This window comes from Pygocentrus nattereri, chromosome 1 (assembly GCF_015220715.1).
Source record: "Pygocentrus nattereri isolate fPygNat1 chromosome 1, fPygNat1.pri, whole genome shotgun sequence".
NCBI lineage: Eukaryota > Metazoa > Chordata > Actinopteri > Characiformes > Serrasalmidae > Pygocentrus > Pygocentrus nattereri.
In genome coordinates, this window is record NC_051211.1 from 22,739,754 (window position 1) to 22,762,729 (window position 22,976).

Genomic DNA, 22,976 nt, shown 5'->3' on the forward strand with positions numbered 1-22,976 from the left:
ACTATGTGGCTGTGAGATGGGATGCACTCTCACTTGAGTGAGAGGATTGTGGCTAATATAAGACTCTGTCTATAGATTAAAACTTTGTGTTTTGGGAGTGATATAAAAAATGTTTATTTTTTTTGAGTAAATGTGTATATGTGTGTGTGTGTGTGTGTGTGTAGGTATATGTATGCTTGTGTTGTGTGTTTATATGTATATACGTATATACACAGGTGTGTGAGTGCATATTAAATAACGCATATTACATTTACATTAAATGAAGTGGCTGGTGCTTCCCAAAGCTTCCCAGGTCTATATGTTTCAGGGATTTGGAGACCTCTCAGATGGAAATGTGTAACTGACTGAATGTGTGGAAGAACATTTTGTATCATGGGTTGTATTTATCACCCCTTCCCTGAGTGGATGAATCTGATGACTGCAAGTGCATTGAAAGAGTATTCACAGAAAACTCTGTCAAAACCTGGTGAAGCATGTGTCTTCTGAGGATATAGTTGAATGATCTACTATTATTATCATATTATCTACATGTCATCATCACACTGTTTTTACAGTTATTCTTTTTTTTATCTTTTTTTATTATCTTTTTTTATTCTCTTAAGATTATATTTAGTACATGAAATCATCTGTGCCACAGTTATCGGCACCCCTGATGTTAATACTTTGTACAACCCCCTTTTACTAACAAGACAGCACTTAATCTTCTCCTATAACATTTCACAAGATGGGAGAATACAGAGAGAGGGATCTTGGATCATTCCTCTTTGCACAATCTCTTTAAATCGTCCAGAGTCCTGGGTCCTTTCTTATGCACTCTCCTCTTTAGCTCACCCCACAGGTTTTCCGTTGGGTTGAGGGACTGAGATGGCCATGGGAGGAGCCTGATTTTGTATCTGGTGAACAATTTTTGTGTAGATTTTTCCGCATGTTTAGGGTCATTATCTTGCTGAAAGACCCAGTGATGACCCATCTTCAGCTTTCAGGCAGAGGCCACCAGATGTTGATTTTAAAATGTCCTGGTATTTCAAAGAGATCATGATGCCATGCACTCTAACAAGGTTCTCAGAGCCTTTGGAGGCCCACAGCATCATCGATCCTCCCCCATACTTCACAGTGGGCATGAGGTGCTTTTCCGCATACTTATCTTTTGTGCTACACCAGACCCACTTAGAGTGTTTGTTGCCAAAAAGCTCTATCTTGGTCTCATCTGACGAAAGCACACGGTCCCAGTTGAAGTCCCAGTACCGCTTATCGAACTCCAGACACTTATGCTTGTAAGTGAGAAAAGGCTTTTGTGCATGCCACCCAAACTTCTCTTACCGTCCTCCTCACTGTGTGTGGTAGCAAGATAAACTTGCATCCTGTCCAGGCTTGTTTACCACTGTTCCAGTTGTTTTAAACTTCTTGATGATTCCTCTGACTGTAGATATGGGCAGGTGTAGGCGAGTGGCTATTTTCTTGTAGCTATTGCCTGACTGATGAAGGTCGACACACATCTGCCTTGAATGGTGTGTTCTCTTGTCTTTCCCATGTGGAAGAGTGGATAAGAGAAATAGGCCTCTGTGTCACGTCATAGTTATACCCCAGGGAAAGAGGAAGTGATGAATTACTAATTAAAGGTTAGATACTCTGATCAACTTTATGAACTACAGTAGAAATGACAGAAATGCTTCAATTACATTAATTTTGTAGGAATTGTTAGGGGTGCCAGTAATTGTGGAAAAGGTGATTTTCTGAAAAATAATGATTTCTTAATCAGGGATTTTTTTTAAATTCACTTGAGTTAAAGGTTAATTTTTTCTAAAATTTTCAGTGTGAGATTATGCGTCTGAAATAAAAATGCATTTTATTTTAAGGCTTTTAATATATCTTAACGTTTTTACTTTTTAAGCTTTCAGTTAGGCCTATTACCTTTCATCAACTCCCACCATAAAGCATGTAAACTACATCATAAAGCCTGCGCATAAATATAAATGCGTTTAGTCTGAATAAGTAATTAAATAAGTAATTATCTGATATGTTGTAGATCAGTACCAGGTAGATCCTGAAACTCCACACAGGTACGTGATGCAGTCCAGCAGTCCTTCTTCTTTCAGCTGACACAGTGACCCCAGCAGTCCAACCATCACTCTCAAACGACCACCAGAGCCCAGCACTGTGATGTTAGACACCTCATCTACTTACAACAAATAAGAGCAGTAGAAGCACTGCAGTTCACTAAAATAAGATGAGGAATTAAATGTTGCTAGATGCATAAAATGATGCAGTTGTTCATAATGCGTTTATTCTTGTGTAATCATAAAGCACTTTTAGCTGTCACTGGCAAGAAAAGTGCCATATAAAAAGATTATTATTATTATTATTATCATTTAATAAGAAATTATCTATGACAACAGTAATACTACACTGCAGTGTGTAATGTTGTAGTGTTTGTTGTAGTATAGTATTCAAACTAAGGGCCAGATTTACTAAATAAAAGCTGGCCTTAATGAATTTTGCACCCACAGAAGCACAGAAGTCTCTTTGGATGTGCACATAATGTCATCACTAAGTTTCAGGTTTTACCGCACCTGAGACCTGACACGCAAATGAACAACCTGGAGTTTTACTTTATGATATTTAACCATTTAAACATTTGTAAACTTTTAAAGGAACTGCTTTTATCACCTAAGACTTGAATCCTCAATCAAAACGTCCAGCTCTCAAGCGAAAATTTACCTCATTCTCCATTTTCTTTTGCCAGCAGCTGTTTAAACTGGGCTCTAAGTGGCTCTGTATATTAGTGTCTCCACCACTGACATGCACAGACTTTGTCGAGGGTGGGGGCTGAGGTATTACAAAAGGGCAATTTGTAATATTATTAAAACTTTTTATTCAAATAATGATAAGACTATTAGGTTATCAGTGAAACATTCCAGGGATATTACATACAAAGGCTTATTATTCATTAACTACAGGGTCTTAAGTGCAAAACAGTTAAGCTAATCTTAAGTTATAGAAGTGAGAAAATCTTTGGGCCCATAGCCTTTTAAGAGTGCTGGCAACTACAACACACTTTCTCAATAATCCTAAATGCTTATGACTTGGTGATTAACCAAACCATCAACCAAAAAGCTATAAAAACAAAAAATTTCTTCATGATCAAGACTTGTGCTAGCTGTTTGTTTTCAGAATTTGCTGGTATTTAATTGAATCCATTTTTCCCTATATAAAGATTAAGAGACCCTTATTAGTCCCACAACGGGGAAATTTCACCTCCGCATTTAACCCATCTGTGAAGTGAAACACCACATACACTCTAGTGAGCACACACACTAGGGGCAGTGAGCACACTTGCCCAGAGCAGTGGGCAGCCCAATCCGCAGCGCCTGGGGAGCAGGTGTCTTGCTCAAGGACACCTCAGTCATGTGCTGTTGGCTCTGGGGATCGAACCGGCGACTTTCCGGTCACAAGGCTGGATCCCTAACCTCCAGCCCACAACTGCCCCAATCATTAAAACGATCACGATGCCTAGATCAGTTTTGTTATTACGATTAATTTGTTATTAAGAAAAAACTTGTAACTGATGAAATATGATGTGTATTTTTTCAGGAAGGTGAGGAAATGTATGTTTGTATGTATTGGTTATACTTATGGTTAATGGCTGTTAATGTAATACACCTATAGGTGGCATCATTGCATTTGTGACCTGGTTAACAGCTCAGTTAAAGAGAGTGTTCTAGTGCGTCGCCGAAGTTTAAGTTGGGATTGCAGTCTTTGCTAACAGGAATTCTCAGTGCAGACAATAGAGAGTTGATATTGATACAGATACTATAGACCAGGAAAAAGATATAGATTGACAAATCTAACTTTGAGGAAACATACATACACACATTGTGATGCCAGCGTTATGCACACTGACTGAGAAACCTGATAAGGGCTCAGAAATCGTTCATTCAAAGTATTTATTTAGGTTGAATAAAACTAGTTAATTTACTTGTTACCACCTAAAGTAATTTTTTAAGTAAATCTGATGAGCCCCTTTTAACAATGAATGAAAGACTGAAGTTTTAACCATATTAAATACCGTGAATCACAGAAGTTTGTAAGTATAATCTGTGGTTTAGATCATATGTAATTGACTATAAATACTCTCCCATAGCAGCTAAGTAGAAAACTGAGTTTACTTTCTAGATAAGCTTTAACAGTTGTTAGCAGTTTCCCCTAAACTCACTTTACTGTTTGCCTCAAACTCCTTTTTGCATATGCAAGGACCCATTTTACTGCAATAGTGGTATGCATTTCCATGTGTTCCCCGGCTTTGCAGACTCCCTGTTCCATGGGACACCGTATCACAGCAGTTATGTGCAGCTGGGCCACCTCAGCTTGTGAAGTCTCACCATCAGCTCTTTGAGCAACGAAAACTTTACTGCTCATCATATCCTCGCTGGATACACAATCAGATTAGCCCCCATGCAGTAAAACTTTGTCAGTGATGTGCTGAGTTTACTGATTTTCCTGATCATTCTGAATGCCAGGTTTGAACTCTTCTGCCAAGCAGTTTCCTTGCTCTGGGCTCAGAGGCCCATGTTCAGCACTTAAATGAGGATTGAACTATAAGCTGCACTTATTTTATTGTACTTCACTCTGTATTGTAGTTTATTGTATTGTATCTTATTGTTATTATATTGCATTGAATGGCACAGAGTTCTGCGTTCAACTCTGTTTCTTTTTCTCTTGGTGTCTGCAGTGACATATTTGTTTTTAGCAGTATCTGAGCTCAGGACTGTCTTTTCTCTAAGCTATTGGTAACTAGCAAAGATACTTTCTCTAGATTGACAAAGCACTTCTTGTAAGTCGCTCTGGATAAGAGCGTCTGCTAAATGCTGTAAATGTAAATGTAAATGTTTAGCTTCTCCATCTTCCTTTGACCTTTCTCCTTTGACTACTACTGTAGCTGTTTATATGCCAGTCGGATTTAGACCAGCGATGTCAGAAATGCCTTCATATATCAAATATGATCATTACAGGAGTGTTATTTTAAAGTGTCCATATATGCACGAATTTCAATGTGCCAGCTATTGTGAGTTAGATTAGATGTTTCTTTGTGTGCCTTGAGACTCCGCTGGGTCTGCCACACACACACGCACACACACACACGCACACACACACGCACACGCACATACAGATTACATGGGCACCTTTCACCTCAGTTGACATTTCATCTGCTTTGATGATGAGGGGCTTGTCTCGTGGCCGATTGGCCAAGAGGCCATTTCGGATACACCAGTTATAAATTCAGAGAGACAGAGAGTGGTGGTTTTGGGAGGTTAATGCTGACTCATGGTTGGAAGGGACGGAAGGGCAGCAGATGAGGTGATAAGCGCTTAAAAAGGCTCTCGAGCCAATGTCATTTTTTTCCTTTCACCTTTGCGAAACTTTTCATATTTAGCATGATTTTTTTTGTCTTGATTTTTATCTTCCTTATTTTCTTTCAATATCATAAAATTGTTTTGTCCAGCGGTTTCGTCCAATAAACTGCCAAAACTCAGCCTGGTCGTTTTACACCACAACAGACATTTGTTCCCATTTTTCCCAATCTTACAGAGTATAGGTAAAGCAATAATGAATCACTCATTAGATCATATAATCATATAGTGTTATAATTGTTATGGATCTTAAGTTACTGACATATTTTAGTAAATCAATCAACAAATCAAGAAAGATGTCAGTGTGGCATGTGAAGATGAAAATGAAAGAGAGAGAGATAGAGAGAGAGAGAGGAAAGCAAAAGCACAACAGTGTTGTATTTGCTCTAACCAGCAGCACAACATCATAAACTTCCCAGCTTCTTTGTTTTGTTGACTTTGCCATCTGGCTTTTGGTAGTCTTGGTAAGTTTTGATATTTTTTGAGGATTTCTCTTCTTCAAATATGGCATGCTAACTGTCCGATCAGTGATACGTTGTTTTCTTAAAACAGATAAATTATTATTAAATCCACATAGTAAAAAATGACTTAGTAATTGAACTCAAAAATGACTTTGATGCAAATTATTCTTTATTCAAGGTACTTCTTTAGGTTGAATAAAGCAGGTACTTGTTACTACATGAAACAATTTTTAAGTTGAAATCATGAACCATTTTTAACAGTACAGATTAACATATAAATACCAGAAAATGCATATTACTCAACTATTAGTTGTAGTAAAGCGAATGTTTTTTTATTTAATTCACTCAGATGGCATTTTTGAGTTGAATCATGGCAGCTTTAAGACTGCAACGTTAAAAAATTGTACTACAGTTGGTAGTAAATGAATTAATTTATTGGCAAGTAAATTGACTAGATTTATTTAAACTAATGATTCTTTCAATGTAGTTTTTTGAGTTTATTAAAACTAGTCTAGTTCAAATGCTTGAACTGCTGAGCCTTTTTTACTGTATAGTACTGTTATACACATTTGCTAAAGACTGCAGTACAGTTTCATTTTTGAATTTGACAGTTTCAAAGCTTCCATGGCAAAATAATACATTCCACTAAGCTGCTTCAATTCAAACAGTGAACAAAATCATCCCAAATTTTCTAAAAATTGTTGCCATTTTTTCAGTATGAAACTAAGTTAGCAGTGAAATACGGTGACATTTTGCTTTGTTAACATGATCTTGTTGGGTATAACATTTCTTTCTTATTGGCTTCTGGCTCCATCTGTTTGCATAATGTTTGTTTCTTTCAGGCTATCTTTCCTCAGGTGGATGCTTTTCATATTTGCTTTACTCATATATGCTTTGCATATGTTTGATTTTGTATTCTTAGTTAAAAGGGCGTTATTCTTCTCCTTGCTGCTGAAAGGGAGTATGTGCTGGCAGATGGCCACATTCACACTAAGTGCTAAACTCCACTCTTTATCAAAGTGGTCAGTTTTCCTTAATCAGACAAAGTGACTAAATCAAAAAGAAGAATAACTCAAGTTAAAATAGTTAGAATATTTGAGTTGCACAAACATGAGCTTACATTACATTACATTAAGATGCAGTGTTTAATATTTTAAGTACATTGAATTTAAACTTGCTGGTTTGTTCATCCATGCTTACATTTTTAGGGCAATGGATTTGGGCATACATTTTGAAAATGGCTCATATGAACCTAATTGGGTTGGATCAGTCTCACCTAATGTTGTGCTGCTGATGTTACAAGCCACTTTGTACAGTGTCAAATGACTTCATGTGGTAATAAGTAATCGTAATAGTTTTAGTATACTCAAAAAAATTAATTTAAAATGAATTAAATTAGGAAAACCCTACACATTTGGGTGATCTTCATTGTCCTGAAGAATTGAACCAAGAACTACTGTAGCACAATAAATAATGCCTCGTCAGTTCAAGCTGACTTTGTGTAGTAACAAGCAATTGAACTAGTTGTAGTCAACCTCTATTAACACTCTGGATGAACAATTCTTTTAATCAAAGTAATCTTTTTTTTAAATTGAAATAAAAATAGTTCAATTGCTTGTTGTTATTTTTTTCATCTGGTGAGCCACTTTTTACAGCAATTTACAGTTAATTGTATTGAGGTAGTACAGCTTAAACATAAGTCCCAAATACTGAATCATTTTATTATCAACCAATCAAATGGAATCAGTACAATTTAATCAGTTTACTTCTGTATACAGCAGTAAACATGTGTTTTCTTCATGCTCAGTTCAGGTAATTATGTATGGTCGAATGATTTGAGCTGTTGAACTTGAGGTACACTGTAAAAAGTAACACATCTGATCCACCTAAAAAAATACTTAATGTGATTAAAAAGTACATTAAGTAGTTTTATTCAACCTAAATAAATACTTTGAATGAATGAGTTTTTCAATCAATGTAGTTTTTTAGGTTAAATAAGTTAAAACTAGTTAATTTATTAATTTACATGAAGTATTTTTAGATCTGACAAGCCACTTTTTACAGTGTAATTAGTTTCCTCAAATCATCAGAGCTGACTTAACTCATCAGGTTTTACAGTGTAGATAACATAATAATCAAAGTTCTTCCATGATTATTCTGTGGACTTTGATGCTTAACACATTAACATTAATCACGTTTGGCCGTGTTCAGCATTTTGATTTTATAAATAGATATCTCATTGTGACAGGTTAAAGGGAAATGGGCAGATTTGATGTTGTTTGCAGTTTTTTTCCAAAAAGGTTTGGTAAAAGTTTCACTTCTTCACCTGTAAGTGGGTAAAATGCCTGATATGATGATTCAGTTTTCTCCTTAATTCTGTCCAGCAGTGTGCAGAAGTGTTCCTTATCTTTTAACGTTCATTATTTGAGCTAAAGCCGAATACAACTTTCTTGTGCTGCTGAATTATTCCACTTTATGAAGGCAGTTTTAAACATTGTGTTCAAGTAAATAAAATGGCAACGACATTCAAGATATAAACGTTTCTCACATTTACTCTTTTCATCCCTTTCCTTTCAGAGATGGGCCAGATCAGAAGTAGGTAAGGGTAATTGTTTCCCTTTTTAAAATTATTTTACAGCAATTTCTTTTCACAGTTTGGTGTGATGCACATATTTGAAATATATTTGTGCACAATTCGGTCCGCCCTTTCACAATGACCACAGCTAGGTCCAGTTTTTAGTTAATTTCATCTCTACTGAGTCAAGCTAGTCAGTGATTTTATTTATGATTTACTGATGATTTCTTTTTACATGAATGAAATGTAACTGTTTGTCTGTTTTTTTACTTTTACTACACACTTCTACCAATGAAACCACTCCTGTGCAGTTTGTCTAGCAGTGAGGTGAGAATTGGTCACTCTCTGAGTGAAGCAGAGAGGCAGCATTTGGCCAGAAGGAGAAAGACCGTTCTGCAGTGCCTGGAGCAGAATGGTATATCCTGCAGTGAGGTAAATCTTCAATATGCAAGCTTTAGGACCATATTTAGGGTGGTCTTAAGCATGCAAGCTTCAGCTTACTATAGTCATTCCCAGCTGAATAATCTTTATGATTGCTGAGAAAGTGTTGCCAGCACTTTTATTAACCACTAACAGGCCATGGGCCCAAAGTTCTACTACACAAAACTACTTCTCAAATGGTTTGCACTGAAGACAAACAAAATACAGATGGTAGATTAAGTTAGAGTGTTTCTGGATGATAATAATAATTAATAATAATAATAATAATTATATATATATATATATATATATATATATATATATATATATATATATATACATATATATATATATATATAATAAAATAAAATAATAATAAAATGCCTATTTGAAGTACATCAGCCAACACCATTAACAAAGTCTGTGCATGTCACTGGCAGAGACGCCAACATACAGAGGAAGAAAGTCTCTTTAGAGAGCTTAAAATTCTGCCAAAGGATTCAAGTCCATTGAATGTAAAGAATGTTTTTTCCTTCTCCTTAGTTACAGTTGTGGAAATATGAGGCTTCTCCTATAGTCCTGGCATCAATTGTCCGTTGGCATTAAATACATAAAGTAAATCGCTCCAAGATGTTAATGTGCATGCCAAGTCTCAGGTGTGGTAAAACTCACTGTGTGCACATGCAAAGAGGTGTTTGTGCTTCTGTGAGTGCAAAATTCATTGATTTTAGTTAGTAAGTCTGACCCTTAGTTTGTTCTAGGGTGTATCCTGCCTTCACCTGATGATTGCTGGCTTAGATGAAGAAGAAGTAGACCCTTAGTTTGAATACTATACTACAACAAACACTACTACATTACACACTGCAGTGCAGTATTATACTATTATTAATGTCATAGATAATTCCTTATTTAAAAACAACAACAACAATAATAATAATAATAATAATAGTCTTATTTATGTGGCACTTTTGAACACTGTCTTTAAAATTACTCAAGAATAAATGCATCATAAACTGTAACCGTCTAACAACTGCATTATTTTATGCATCTATTAACATTTCATCTTACCTTATGTTTTAGTGAAGAGCAGTAGAAGCACTACAGTTGTTTAAGTATTTAAGATTTGAATGATTTTTGAATGACGACAGGATAAGGTACCTAACATCGCAGTGCTGGGCTCTGGAGGAGGTTTGAGAGCGATGGTTGGACTGCTGGGGTCCCTGTGTCAGCTGAAAGAAGAAGGACTGCTGGACTGCATCATGTACCTGTGTGGAGTTTCAGGATCTACCTGGTACTGACTCACACTTGATATTTCAACTACCTGTTTAGATCCATTTCAGCACATTAGTCCACAAGTCCCTCCAGTTTTTTCCGCTCCTGTTCTTTCCTCATCATTCAGAGACCACATGACCACATCAGCCAGTATTTTATGTAATTTATTATTTCTCATATGTTACTTGTCTGGACCACCTCAGTAGTGGAAAAATTGTACGGGAGGTTTCTTTTTCCCTTTTTCATGTGGTAGCCTACCTTGTGGTACCACACTCCCCTTGTGCACATATTCATGAAGTGCATGCAGAATGAAGTGCATGAGAGAAGGAGCGTTATGGCAGAGGCAGGGAAAGCGGAGGCAGGGCCTTCCAAAAAGAGAAAATACAAAACTTGTGCGAGAGGTTTTTGAGCTTTTTTTTTTGGGTTGTGTTGGTGATAAGGGTGCGGGGTCCAGGTCTGGAGGTACCTCCCTGAAATTAGTTTCTGCAACTTGGGACTTCTGCTAAAACCACCTGCAGCTCTCTAACGGGAGTGTCCCACATTTTCTGATCCAATCAGGCAGAGATGGGGCGGAGTAATATGGCATAGGGTCTTATAAAATGATTTACAGGAGGGCTAAACACAGACAAGCCCTCTGCTCCACCCTGCAGTTTCCCAAACAGAGTTTCTCAGGCAGGTAATACACTTGTCCTGATGTCATAAAATATTTTTTTCCAGGTTATTTGTACTTGTAATAAAAGAAATACACTGACTTATTCACCTTTAATCTTTAACACAAGCAAAACCATTGCACTTTGCAGCCTTGTTAAAATGTAACAGCATTTCACTGAATTGTTGGTTTGGATAGTAACGCCTTGACTGTCTGTGCTGCACAGTAACAAACTGGCACCTGGAACAGTTAACAGTGACTAGTCCAATAAACACATGTACACTTTATCCCAGCATCTCTGGTGTTCGTCTTGAACATGGAACATAACAATTCATGGACACATACTAACAAACCTCAATTTAAAGAGATATTTTTCACAGTTCACTTTCTGTGGAGTCTTTTTTGTTTGGTCAAATTTTCCCTCAATCGACTTGTGAAGTCCAAACTGATGATTTAGCATTTTTGTATTTTGGCTGTTGATGACTATTTATTTATTTATTTGTTTGTTTAAATTAAAACACTGTCTTGTTCAACTGTTCTCTGAAGGTGCATGGCATCATTATACAAAGAACCAGACTGGTCAACCAAATTGGACTTGGTGAAAAACGACATTGTCCAAAGGCTTGCTGATGGCAGCGTGAGTTTGAAGGAAATGGGTCAAAAGTTGGCAAAATACTATTCAGAAAAAGACCACTTCAGCCTGACAGATGTGTGGTCGGCACTGATTGTGTCTAACATGGTGAATGAGGTAAGAATAATTGATACTTCTAGTCACACTTTCACAATTTCAAACAGATCACGCTAATTTGACATTAAAAGAGGTTCAGCATTCATTTCTAGCATATACCTGTGCTGCACATACATTAGTGAAGTTTAGAAATACTGGTTCAAGTATAATAGGTACTAAACTATATATATAAACTATATATACTGTAAAAAGAGATCAGAGGAAAAGTTGAATGCATCTGGTTTAGAGATTTGAATTTATGTTGATTTTGCAGAGAAAAGTCTCAGTATGCTCTTAAAAACTGGCAATACTTCACAAAGAGTGGTGTGAGCAAACAGTCTTTATAGGAGTCTATGGAAGGAACAGGTGGGACAATCATTATTGAGGTGAAGCTGATCTCTGAAGCAGTTCGTGTTTTGTGGACAGTGTCACATTATCTCCCAGTGGATTCTGGGAGTTGGAGTCCATAGTATTAGTCTGCAGTACTGGCGTGACAAGTAAAAATGTATTTTGCATCATTTTAGTTTAAATATTTAGGTTGAATAAAACAAGGTAACTGGCTTGATACCACATCAAGCTCTTTTAGGTGATGATTTTTACAGTGTAAATATAATCTGTCTGTAGATATTATTGTTATCATCTGGAACATTTTACATTATCATAAATTAATTGATAAATATATGTTAATTAATAAAATAACATTTTTTCTATGTTAATTAACTGTTAGTTAAGCAGTAGTTATTGCTTCGTTACTGATTGTCTGAAGTAATTTGCAATTGAATAAATGATAATTTAGTTTTACATTAATTCGTTCCTTTATGTGCACTAGCTGCTGTTTATTACACTGTTGATGAGCTGATAAGTGTGTTTACTCATATAAAGAATAATTGTTTTGAGTCCCCTCAAGTGATGTGGAATACCATGCAGGGATTGGGAACAATTCATTTATTATTAGTAGTAGTATTACACTTAAACAAGTCCTTCACACTTGTACATCTTGAACGTTTGGACATCACTTGTCGGTGGAGACCACTGGAAGTGCTGCAGGACTTTATACCAATCCTGATTCTTCGTTGAGATTTGTTTAATCAAATAAACAGGAAAGAAAACGTTTACAGCGATCCTTTGATGAAACATCTAAATACTGAGTTAGTTTGTATCTCTACATACTTGCTATTAAATACTAGAAAACTATATACTCTTAATGTTGTTGTTGATACAGGCAAACCTGTGAAAGCTGCATGCTACTAAAGCTTTTCTGGTGCTGATAAATTCTATATTAAACTGATCTTCCTATTCTCATAACTTCATTATTAACTGGATTGAGTGTGTTTTTTGTTTTTTTGGGGGGGTTTGTTTTTGTCATTTGATCATGTGAGCATGTACCAGCTACTCTTTTCACTGCAGTGTTTAATGAAAAAGTTTACCTTTATAAGTAGAGCGTGATATGTTATCTGCTATAATGATGCTGATCATTGTTACATTAGTGCCATAACAACACATTCACTGGGTTTCTTACCACTTTTAGCAGCTTTGTCAGCTTTTAAAAGCTGGGAAATGGTGAAAACTTTGAATAGGATACGTTCTTGGGTTATGTATACCCATTAGATGGAGATGAGGGGAGCTTTTTCACTTTAAAAGTCTCAGCCAGTGCTAGCTGCTCTGGGGTAATAGTGGCCTCTCTCTCTCTCTCTCTCTCTCTCTCTCTCTCTCTCTCACTCAGCAGTGGCAGAAAAGAAAATTGAGCTGTTCTGTTTGGATGTATAGCCATTTTAAACATTCATGTCTACAAGCATTCTGATTTGGTCTATAGGCTACTTAATCATGACCTCATAGTACAATTAGTACATTAGTAGGGAAAACCATCACTTGTATTGGAGGGGCACACAAAATAGTAATAAATGGTGAAGTAATATCAAATAAGAAGCTATTAATGTTGAAAATGTAAAGAGAACTCGGAGGTTAACAAGCTTAATATGTGGAGGTGAAGGAAAGTGTCTACAACAGCCAAAAAGACTGTGTTCCACACAGCACTGCACAGTGGAGGAAAATGTAATGATGAATCACACAATAACAGATAACTAAGGGCACTAACACAGAAGTACATTTAAGTTCTCCTGTCACTGCTTCCTATGAGTAAACACACTTATCTACGACACTCCTAGCTTCAATTGCAACATTATTAATAACATATAGCACATACACACTGTCAATAAAATAGCTAGATTTAAGATGATATCACTTGTCCAGAGCATCAACTAAATAAAAAATGTGCATCCAAGGGCCCCCATAACTGTCCTTTGCCTAGAGCTGTCCAGAAACACTAAATCCACCCTCGAGTTGAAAACACCACATTTGCCTTCGTCTATTACATGAAACAATAAACTTTGTTAGTCGATCTGCACAACAGCATTTATGTGCAATGGACACATAAGTCTAAGCCTGCTTTTTCCATTTTTTGCTGGGACAGTGAAATGTAGACGAAGTGCAGACTAAGTAGAGACTCTTGCAGAGATGAGGACTCAAGTCAGCGAATTGAAGTCAGGGTTGCTCTCGAGTTGCATGTTGAATGATTCACGACTCGACTGTGACACAGGACTTGGGAAATTTCAGCCTGAGAAAAAAAAACACAAACAAAACTGATAAAATACAGCGCAAACGTTTTTTTCTTACCTAATATGCGACTTTGCTTGTCCGTCTTGCTATGAGTGTGTTATGAGTGATCATTACTGCAGTGCCATTCACCAGCAGCTCATAGTGGCATCAGGTTCAATACAGATCAAATAAGAATCCTTTCATTTTGGACCAGCTCTAGTTTTTTGAGGCCCTAAGCAGGATTTTTAAGTTTTGCCCTTATCTTGCTTGCTGATGTCCTGTAGAATTAGAAGCAAACTAACAAACTGTTTAAATCTTATACATTTGTAACTGGTTCATTTGTGTATTGCTGATGATGCTTTTTTAGTATTCTAATAAAGAGTCTGTCTCACTGTAGTGGTTAGGAAGCGAGGGCAATTGAATACAAGTAAAATGTGAGTTAAAAGAATACGATAGTCATCTGCGTCTGTTTAGTAATGCAATGCATTACTACATGGTGTCTTTAATTCATCCTGTTTCTCTGGAGTCTGTGAGTTGTGCACAGGTGGCAGCTGCAGTTTCTGGTTCTCATAGTGGGAATTGGCTAGCTTGTTTTTTTTTTTTTTTACCTCAGATGGCATTACATTAGGACCACTTGTTCAACCCTTCTAGGCCTGCCAGCTATGGAGGCTTTAAAACCTTTTGAGTGGTTAGATGTGGTGGAACACACAAAAGATGTTCAAGCAGAGATCCCACAAAGTATTTAGGCAGTTTAACAGAATATTACAGTATATGCCTTATGGTCACACAACCCCACACAGGGTGTTAATACTTAGGCTTTTCTCAAAGCTTTGGACCCCACTTTAGCAGTCTGTATTCTCTGTATTTCACAGATAGATGAACATAAGCTCACTGAGCAGAGGGGTAAATACACCAAAGACCCATATCCTATTTACACTGTGATTGACAAGCAGTGTAAATATGACAGACTGAATGCAGGTAATTTATTATTTATCTGTATGTGTTTTATATGCATGCCTGCCTGTCTGTGTGTGTGTGTGTGTGTGTGTGTGTGTGTGTGTGTGTGTGTGTGTGTGTGTGTGTATGTGTGGGAGAGATAGAGAAAGAGGGAAACTTACAGTATTTTCTGTTTGTAGATCCTTGGTTTGAGATCACTCCAGATGAGTCAGGTTATTCTCTCTCTGGAGCCTTTGTGGATTCCTCCTTTTTGGGAAGTGAGTTTGAGAATGGAAAGAATATTAAGAAGCAGCCTGAGATCGATATGCTGTACTTACAAGGTAACTCACACCAAGATGAAAACAAAATGATTAAGCAGTAACAATGTTACATACATTTAACTCGTGAAAATCATGCACTGTAAAAAGTGGCTCACCAGCTCTACTTAAAAAATGACTTCATGTAGTAACAAGAAATTTAACTAGTTTTATTCACCTTAAAAAAAAACAAGTACAGTGATTGAAAGAAACATTAATTTAAAGTATTTATTAAGGTTGAATAAAACTAGTTCATTACTTTTTACTACATGAAGCGATTTTTAAAGTAGATTTTATGTACTTTTAACAGTGTGCTGGATTAAAATACTAATTCCACACGCATGGAATTTAATAGCACTAACGGTATAACTTCATAAAGCTTTGCACTGTTTTGTAGTAATGATAATGATTTTTTTTTTAAATCAAAGTAATTTTTTAGGTTAAATAAAATTAGTTAAATTGCTTGATAACACATGAAGTAATTTTTTAGGTAGTCTGATTAGCCACTTTCTACAGTGTATTAAGGAAAAACTTCAGTGTACTTATTGGCAGGACACTTATAGCACATTATTAAGTAGAAGCCATTAAGACTTGCCAGTGAACTGCATTTGGCCCTGGGGCTGGACAATGGACATTTACTTTGAACACAGTCTCACTGTTTGTTTTTTATTTGTTTTATTTGAATTTTTACAGGCCTGTGTGGCAGTGCCCTCGCAGATATGGAGGTGATCCTTAAGAAACTACAAGAACTAATCACACGTATGAACCTCCCAATTTAACTGTCTTCTCATTTATTGCTCCTTAAGTGTAAATCTCTGAATTAATAAGTACTCAATTAGCTTGTGTTGTGCAAGGTCAAAAAGAATGACCGCAAAAGATTTTTGGGTTTTGTAGCAAATGTTCTGATAGCTTTTGTAATCACTGAGTAACAATGGTGTATCACAATCATCATTACGTTTGTTAGAACTTTTGAATGATAGATGATGCATACATTCTGACTTTTATGGTAAATAAGTCAAAACAAAATTATTAATGTTGTCCATGCTCTGCATTTGTCTCAGCCTTGCACAGACATAGGTTAAAAATGTGATACTTGAAGAGCAAAATGAATTTTAATGATTATTTTAAGTTACTTTAGACTTGCTCATATTATTTATTACTTACTTAAATGGTCTGTTTGTTGTATTTGATTTATGTCATAATCATGCATTAAGGTTTTTGTCCATTTCAGCGCACACTACTGCCAAAATACAAGATGTTCCACTGAGTCAGGAAATGGATGAAGGCAACCCTTTCAAATTCCAGTCTTATTACATATTTATACTTATTATTCAGTAACTAGATGAACTACAATACATACTAGCTGTGTTCTTAGGTTATAGAAGTGTGTAGTAAAACGTTGACCATTTTAGGGTTAACATTACTCTACATATTACCTTCATTTTTTTTTCTTCGACCAAAACAGAAAGTGCACAACAAAGCAAAGCATCACAAACGCCAGATGTGCCGAAAGCTCCTGAGGCGCTCTTAACACTTGTGAAGCTGCACCTTCAATCACTGAAAAAGGAGGACCTTACACATCACCTCAAAGCCATGAATGAGCACCTGAAAGGTTGTATTGTACAATAACATACATTATATACAATAACATAAAAGAATAAAAAACATATATACAATAATCCAAAGAATACATAACATTACTCTAACATTAAAAAATATATGTATGAACACACCACAGACACGCACATATACCTATGCCATATCATATCACCACCAAAATATATAAAGAAGGTTAAGTCTATATTTGGCACAAAATAAAGTTCACTTCAGATTTCTAACACATTGTGACATGGGGAGCGATGTTGTGGATGCATATGCGGAGATAAGCGACTTTTATTAAGGGCAAATCCAGTGTCGTGGTCCATATAGTCCAGGGCCATTGAGCCAACACCGATTGATCAGGGGACAGACATGAAAAACAAAAAAGAATCAAACAATAAACAATGTCCCAAACAACAAACAATCAGAACGATCAAACAGGCTTGCAAACATACAAACAAAGACCAGCACTAGACTAAGGAAAACACAGGGCTTAAATACAAGAGGGCTAACAAGGGTTCACAAGACACAGGTGGGAAACAGGTGGAAACAATCAAGGGTGGAGACAAGAAACAAGGGACAGAACGGGAGGAAACCAAACAAAGAAGCACATGGACGATAAAAAGTAAATAGAAAAGCACATGGAGGAGTGGGAGGAGCCAATTGTGACAGATAAAGTCATTAAAAAGATTCCCATGGAGATTTTTATAGTGAATTTGTGACAACCAAAACATTTGGTGGTGTTATGATTGCTTTGGTCATTCAAACAGAAAAAAAGAAAGAGTGAACCAAAAACAGCTCTATATTGAGCAACCAGGTGGGTAATAGGCACATAACAACACACAAACTCACGGTGAAGGTCACCTGCAGTGACAGGCTTCACCCTGACTGTGACCCTTCCTCACCCACAAAACTAAGCCCACATCCCAATGCACAACATCCCAATAAACACACAGCATCAACATAAACAATATAAGCAGTATAAACATATATATAAACTCTTTCTCTTTAGATAAATATAAAAAAATAGAGAAGATGACTCTTAATCAAGAGGGGGTGGAGAAATCAGCAAAGACGATGACCCAAAAGGAGTTAAAAGATTACACTCTGCAAGCATGCAGTTCTATCACTGACATGTGTAAGGAACACCATAATAAAGACGGTGAGTAGAACCTTTTACTGATGCATTTTCCAAACAATACACCTCAGAGTTTTCTGCTGACTCAATTATACATAAATAGAAACCTAGGCTTAGCTCTGCATGTGCCTTTTTCAATTCATTCAAATGCATTTAACATGCTTGTTTTGTTGCTTTAACAATGATGTTGTTTAATTTCAGTTATATTAAGAAAGACATCCAGTTCATTCTTAATGTAGTGCAGTGATCATTCTTTATACATTGCACATCATAATTGAAGCATTTGTGGCCAGAGGTTTAACCCAGATTTTGTGTTTCCATCATTATCTTTATAAACTGTAAGAAAACCAAGAATCCTAATGACAGCTGGGAGTGCACATTACAGCACATTAGAGCTATACATTCAAATCACAGGGGTGCAGTGATACTAGCTTAATCAAGTGCTGTAATAAACTGAAATAAGCAATACAATAAACTACTGTGATTTATTAAAACAGCAACACTACCACAGTTTTTTCAGAAGTCTGCTGGTAACTGTGCTGTCTGTAATTCACTATAAAAATTACTTTATCATATCTAGTCTAAAAGGCAGAATGTATTAGAAATCTGAAGTCAACTTTATTTTATTTCATCTTATTTTGTCAGGAAGTTGGATTGCCATTTTGAGATCCATAGAAAAACTTGTGCACTGGACCTGGGGAACAAATAACAACTACCTCTACAAAATGAAAGGTGGGAAATGAACTATAATTTAATTACAAAATGATATCTACAGTCACTGAGCACTTTATTAGGAACATCTACCTTGTTTCTACACTCATTGTACTCACTTGTTTTTGACCCAAGTGTGTAAACTTGATGTAGTAATACAAAAACTACTCTTTTTGTTCTAGAAGTAAGAATAGAAGAATTTGCGGTAATGAAATACCATATATTTAATGAATGCCTGAAATATTGAATTATAAAATAAGCTAATTTCAAAGAAACTATTAGCCGTGCATGAAATAACACAGAGAATGAATGTGGGTCATTTTTGACCGTGTTGTATATTAGAAGGTTAGTGATAGAAAAATGAATTGTATTCAAAAAGAAAGAGGGAACTATCAAAATAAGAATTTGTGATGATCAAAAACAAGTTAATTGAGGAATTCATGGAATTTTGAATGATATTAATTCATTACGAAAATATATATTTTTTTTAAATCTGTTAGGTCACTTCCAGTGCACATCGTCACTGTCCAAACAATCTCCATTTTTTTTCTACTTCATTTAACAACACACCAGCTGTCCTTTACGTTGTGTTAACATTTTATGATGAATGCACCAATAGAAATGCTCCATAATCACTTTGAATAAAATTTTTCATTAACCTTCATTAAAGATAAGAGGGTTTTGCCTTCTCCTGTAAAGTTATCTATGTTGGAGAGTATTTCTTTGGACAGTGAGAATATATACCTTTTTAATTTACATAATGTATTTTGACTTTGTACATATGAATATGAACTAAAGATCGTGTATCCCTAAGCAAATGTTTTTAAATATGATAGTAAAAGTATTCAGACAATATAAATGAATAAAATTTGTATTTGCAAAATCATTGTTAGTAATTACAGCTTTGTCTTTTTTATTTAAAGTGGATATATTCAATGGAAGTATATTAAATGACATCAACACTACATGTAAAAATTCTCAAAATAAACAGTTAATAGACAGTTAATACTCATACAAATGTTGTAAGCTACAACAAAGATTGTGATTAAGAATGATACATATAAACTGTATACACAAAATCAACTGTATACTGTAATCATTTAAAGCAACCCAGGAATGCACATATGAAACATATGTCAGAGACTTGCCAACCTGTGATTAAATAACCTTCTAAATATTTTAGAAACTTTCACTCCAGATCCAAGCAAAGTGGTCAAGAGAAGTGAAAAACATAATAAAGAATATAATTACAGAATGAGTAAATGAAGCCATTGGAGAGCCATATTATCCTTACAACGTATTGTTTGAATCTATCATCAGTGGAAAGCGCTGACTCCAGTGTCTCTCAATCAAAGACGAGAGAATATGAAGATTCTGGACTGTTACTCAACTCACCCTATTTCTCAGTGCTCAGGAAAGAACGAGACATTGACCTTATTATTTCCCTTGACTTCAGTGAAGGAGATCCTTTTAAGGTACTACACACATGCACACACAGTGAAAGTGTCACCATTGGCCCCTCCCAGTCCTGTGCATGTGTTCATGTTTTGGTTTAGCCCCCTCGTTTCATGACTCCACCCCTGATTGTCTCCACCTGTTTTCCACCTGTCCCTCATTTTCCCAGTGTATTTAAGCCCTGTGTTTGCCCCTTGTGTTTGCTGGTCTTTGTATTGGTCTCTGTTGTTGTTGTTGTTGTTGTTGTTGTTGTTGTTGTTGTTGTGGTGGTGGTGGTGGTGGTGGTGGTGGTGGTGGTGGTGGTGGTGGTGGTGGTGGTGGTGGTAGTAGTAGTAGTAGTAGTAGTAGTAGTATATGCTGTATGCTGTGTTGGATGTTCTGTTCTATTCTGGTTTTGGATTTTTTTGATTTTGGATTTGCCCTTAATAAATCTTGCTTATCTCCGCATATGCGTCCGCCTCCTCACTCCACGTTACAGAAAGCAGCATTGTGTGTGTAATCTTAACTCCTACCAGCCACAGCGCTGTGCCGATTGTTCGTACACCAGTACCAATTTACAGCTTAAGTACTTTCATCTGATGATGAACATCTTTCTCCTCCAAAAAGAAGTGCAGCGGTAGTTTCTATACTCCTGACCATTTAAGGATCTATGGTGTCCCATAAAGATCTGCTCAGCCTCTTCTCTGCCCTGTTGGAGGTGGGATATTCAAGTTTTAACATGCAGATTTTGCCATTTGAATACAACCTGAATCAGAATTTTGAAAGTGATCAGTTTGACACAACCATCAAAATCTCAAGAAACAAATTTAACTTTCGGCAAATCACTGCTATGAAGAGAGAGAGAGAAGAACAAGTGATGTTTTTCTCCTCTATCAGGTGAGAATGAGCCTCCAAATTATGGCGTACTTTGTTTCAGCTTAAATAAATATCATAGCAAAATAAATATAGTGAGGCATTTTTTTCACTGACCTCACTCACAGGTGAGAGGTTTGTTTTAAAGGAGGCTCATTAAAACACATGTGGTTATTTCATCTTTAAGCCATTTTTTTGGTTTGTTGAATAAAAGGTGGGGGAGCAACAAAAAAAAGAGAACAGACAGTTCTGTAATGTGCCCTTTTTGATTTTAGTTGGGAGGGGCTAAACAACAACTACTCCTCTCCCTCACCTAAACTGACTGCCCTCCTGCTGTTCTTAGTCACAGGCAAAAAATCCTACTAAGCAAGTTTTTAAAGCTTTTCTAAATTTGTTAATGGAGCTTCATCCATCCATCCATTTTCTAAGCTGCTTCTCCATCAGGGTCATGGAGCTTATCCCAGCGGCCATTGGGCAGAAGGCAGCATACACCCTGGACAAGTCACCAGTCCATCACAGGGCATACAGACAGACACACACACTGGGCCAATGTAGCATGTCCAATTGGCCTGACTACATGTCTTTGGACAGTGGGAGGAAACTGGAGAACCCAGAGGAAACCCACACAGACACAGGGAGAACATGCTAACTCCACACAGAGAGGACCCCGGTCACCCAGCCAGGGAATCGATCCCAGGCCCTCCTCGCTGTGAGGCGACAGCGCTACCCACCATGCCACCAAGCCAATATGAAAGCTTATTACACTTTTAGGTAGCTAGCTGTAGGTAACAGAGACAGCATTAGTTCTGCTAAGAATTCAAATATCAGAACACAACATGTCTGTGATCTGCCTGTTCAAAGTCAAAAAGGGCATTAGACACCTGATTCTACACTCTGCACCTTTTACTTATAATCCAGGTAAAGAATGGCCTGTTCACTGTAGAAAGTGCAACACTGTAGATTGGAAGTGTTCTTGATGTTTGAATTAATGTAAAAATGTTGCAATTGCTAGAAACCTATTGCTAAAATGATTAAAAGCAGACAGGAAAATGAAAACAGACCATTTCTCTTCTCAGCTGGCCTCTGACTGTTGAGTAAACGGTGCAAAGAGTGTAAAAAAAAATGCTGTCTGATGGTCATTTTACAGCTAATGTTTGAGTCCCAAACAGTGTATTTACAGAGATCGCCCGTAAATTGCTTGTTTTGCAGACGGTGGTTCAGACTGCTGAAAAGTGCAAAGACCTTCAGATTCCTTTCCCTGAGGTTGTTCTACCTGCTAAAAACACAGAACCACAGGACTTCTATGTGTTCAAGGGTTCCAGTGACGCTCCAACTGTGATTCACATCCCTCTGTTCAATGCTGTTAACTGCAAAGGTAAGTACATGTCAGCAATTCACTATTTGGCCTGCAGAGGTCTCACTGTCCCAAGTACTAGCCCTGTTCCCAATTCAAATCACCTGTACCTAATCTCCTTAACCAGTCACACCTCAAACTGAGTCTGCTTCGTCACATACAGCACACTGAAATATACATACTTGTATATCATTGGCTTTACTGTAATGGTAATATACTGGATGCTGTTCATTGTAAGCCAACAGAAATGCAGCTTTAAGGAGTAAATGTCTGTTTTCTCAGGAGGAATTAAGAAGTGGGTGAAAACATATTCCACTTTGCAAATGAACTACAGTCGTGAAATGATCACAGATCTTCTGGAGAAAGCTGGGTTAAACATCAAAAACAACAAGGAGAAACTGCTCAAGGAGATCGGAAATGTCACTGGATGAAAGAAAACTTCCAAGCTTGGAAAAGTCTGATGAAATAAGTAAAACCCATAATAAAAATATGGGGAATGCCAGTCTT

At 36.6% G+C, this 22,976-nt stretch overlaps 1 protein-coding gene across 1 annotated transcript; it reads left to right on the forward strand.

Moving 5' to 3' along the window:
* The first annotated feature begins 414 nt into the window (after positions 1-414).
* On the forward strand, positions 415-22,900 carry LOC108440889 (cytosolic phospholipase A2 gamma-like). Its single transcript, XM_037537967.1, has 10 exons — positions 415-437; positions 8,765-8,876; positions 10,013-10,155; positions 11,332-11,533; positions 14,980-15,085; positions 15,244-15,384; positions 16,054-16,119; positions 20,129-20,283; positions 22,325-22,490; positions 22,752-22,900. Exons 1-10 carry the CDS (start codon positions 415-417, stop codon positions 22,898-22,900), a joined length of 1,263 nt encoding a protein of 420 aa, XP_037393864.1.
* Positions 22,901-22,976: the final 76 nt, after the last annotated feature.

Coding starts and splice junctions, on each gene's coding strand:
- LOC108440889 (XM_037537967.1), top strand. CDS start 415: ATGACTGCAAGTGCATTGAAAGA. Junction 438..8,764: donor ACTGCAAGTGCATTGAAAGA/GTATTCACAGAA, acceptor CAGTTTGTCTAG/CAGTGAGGTGAGAATTGGTC. Junction 8,877..10,012: donor ATGGTATATCCTGCAGTGAG/GTAAATCTTCAA, acceptor GAATGACGACAG/GATAAGGTACCTAACATCGC.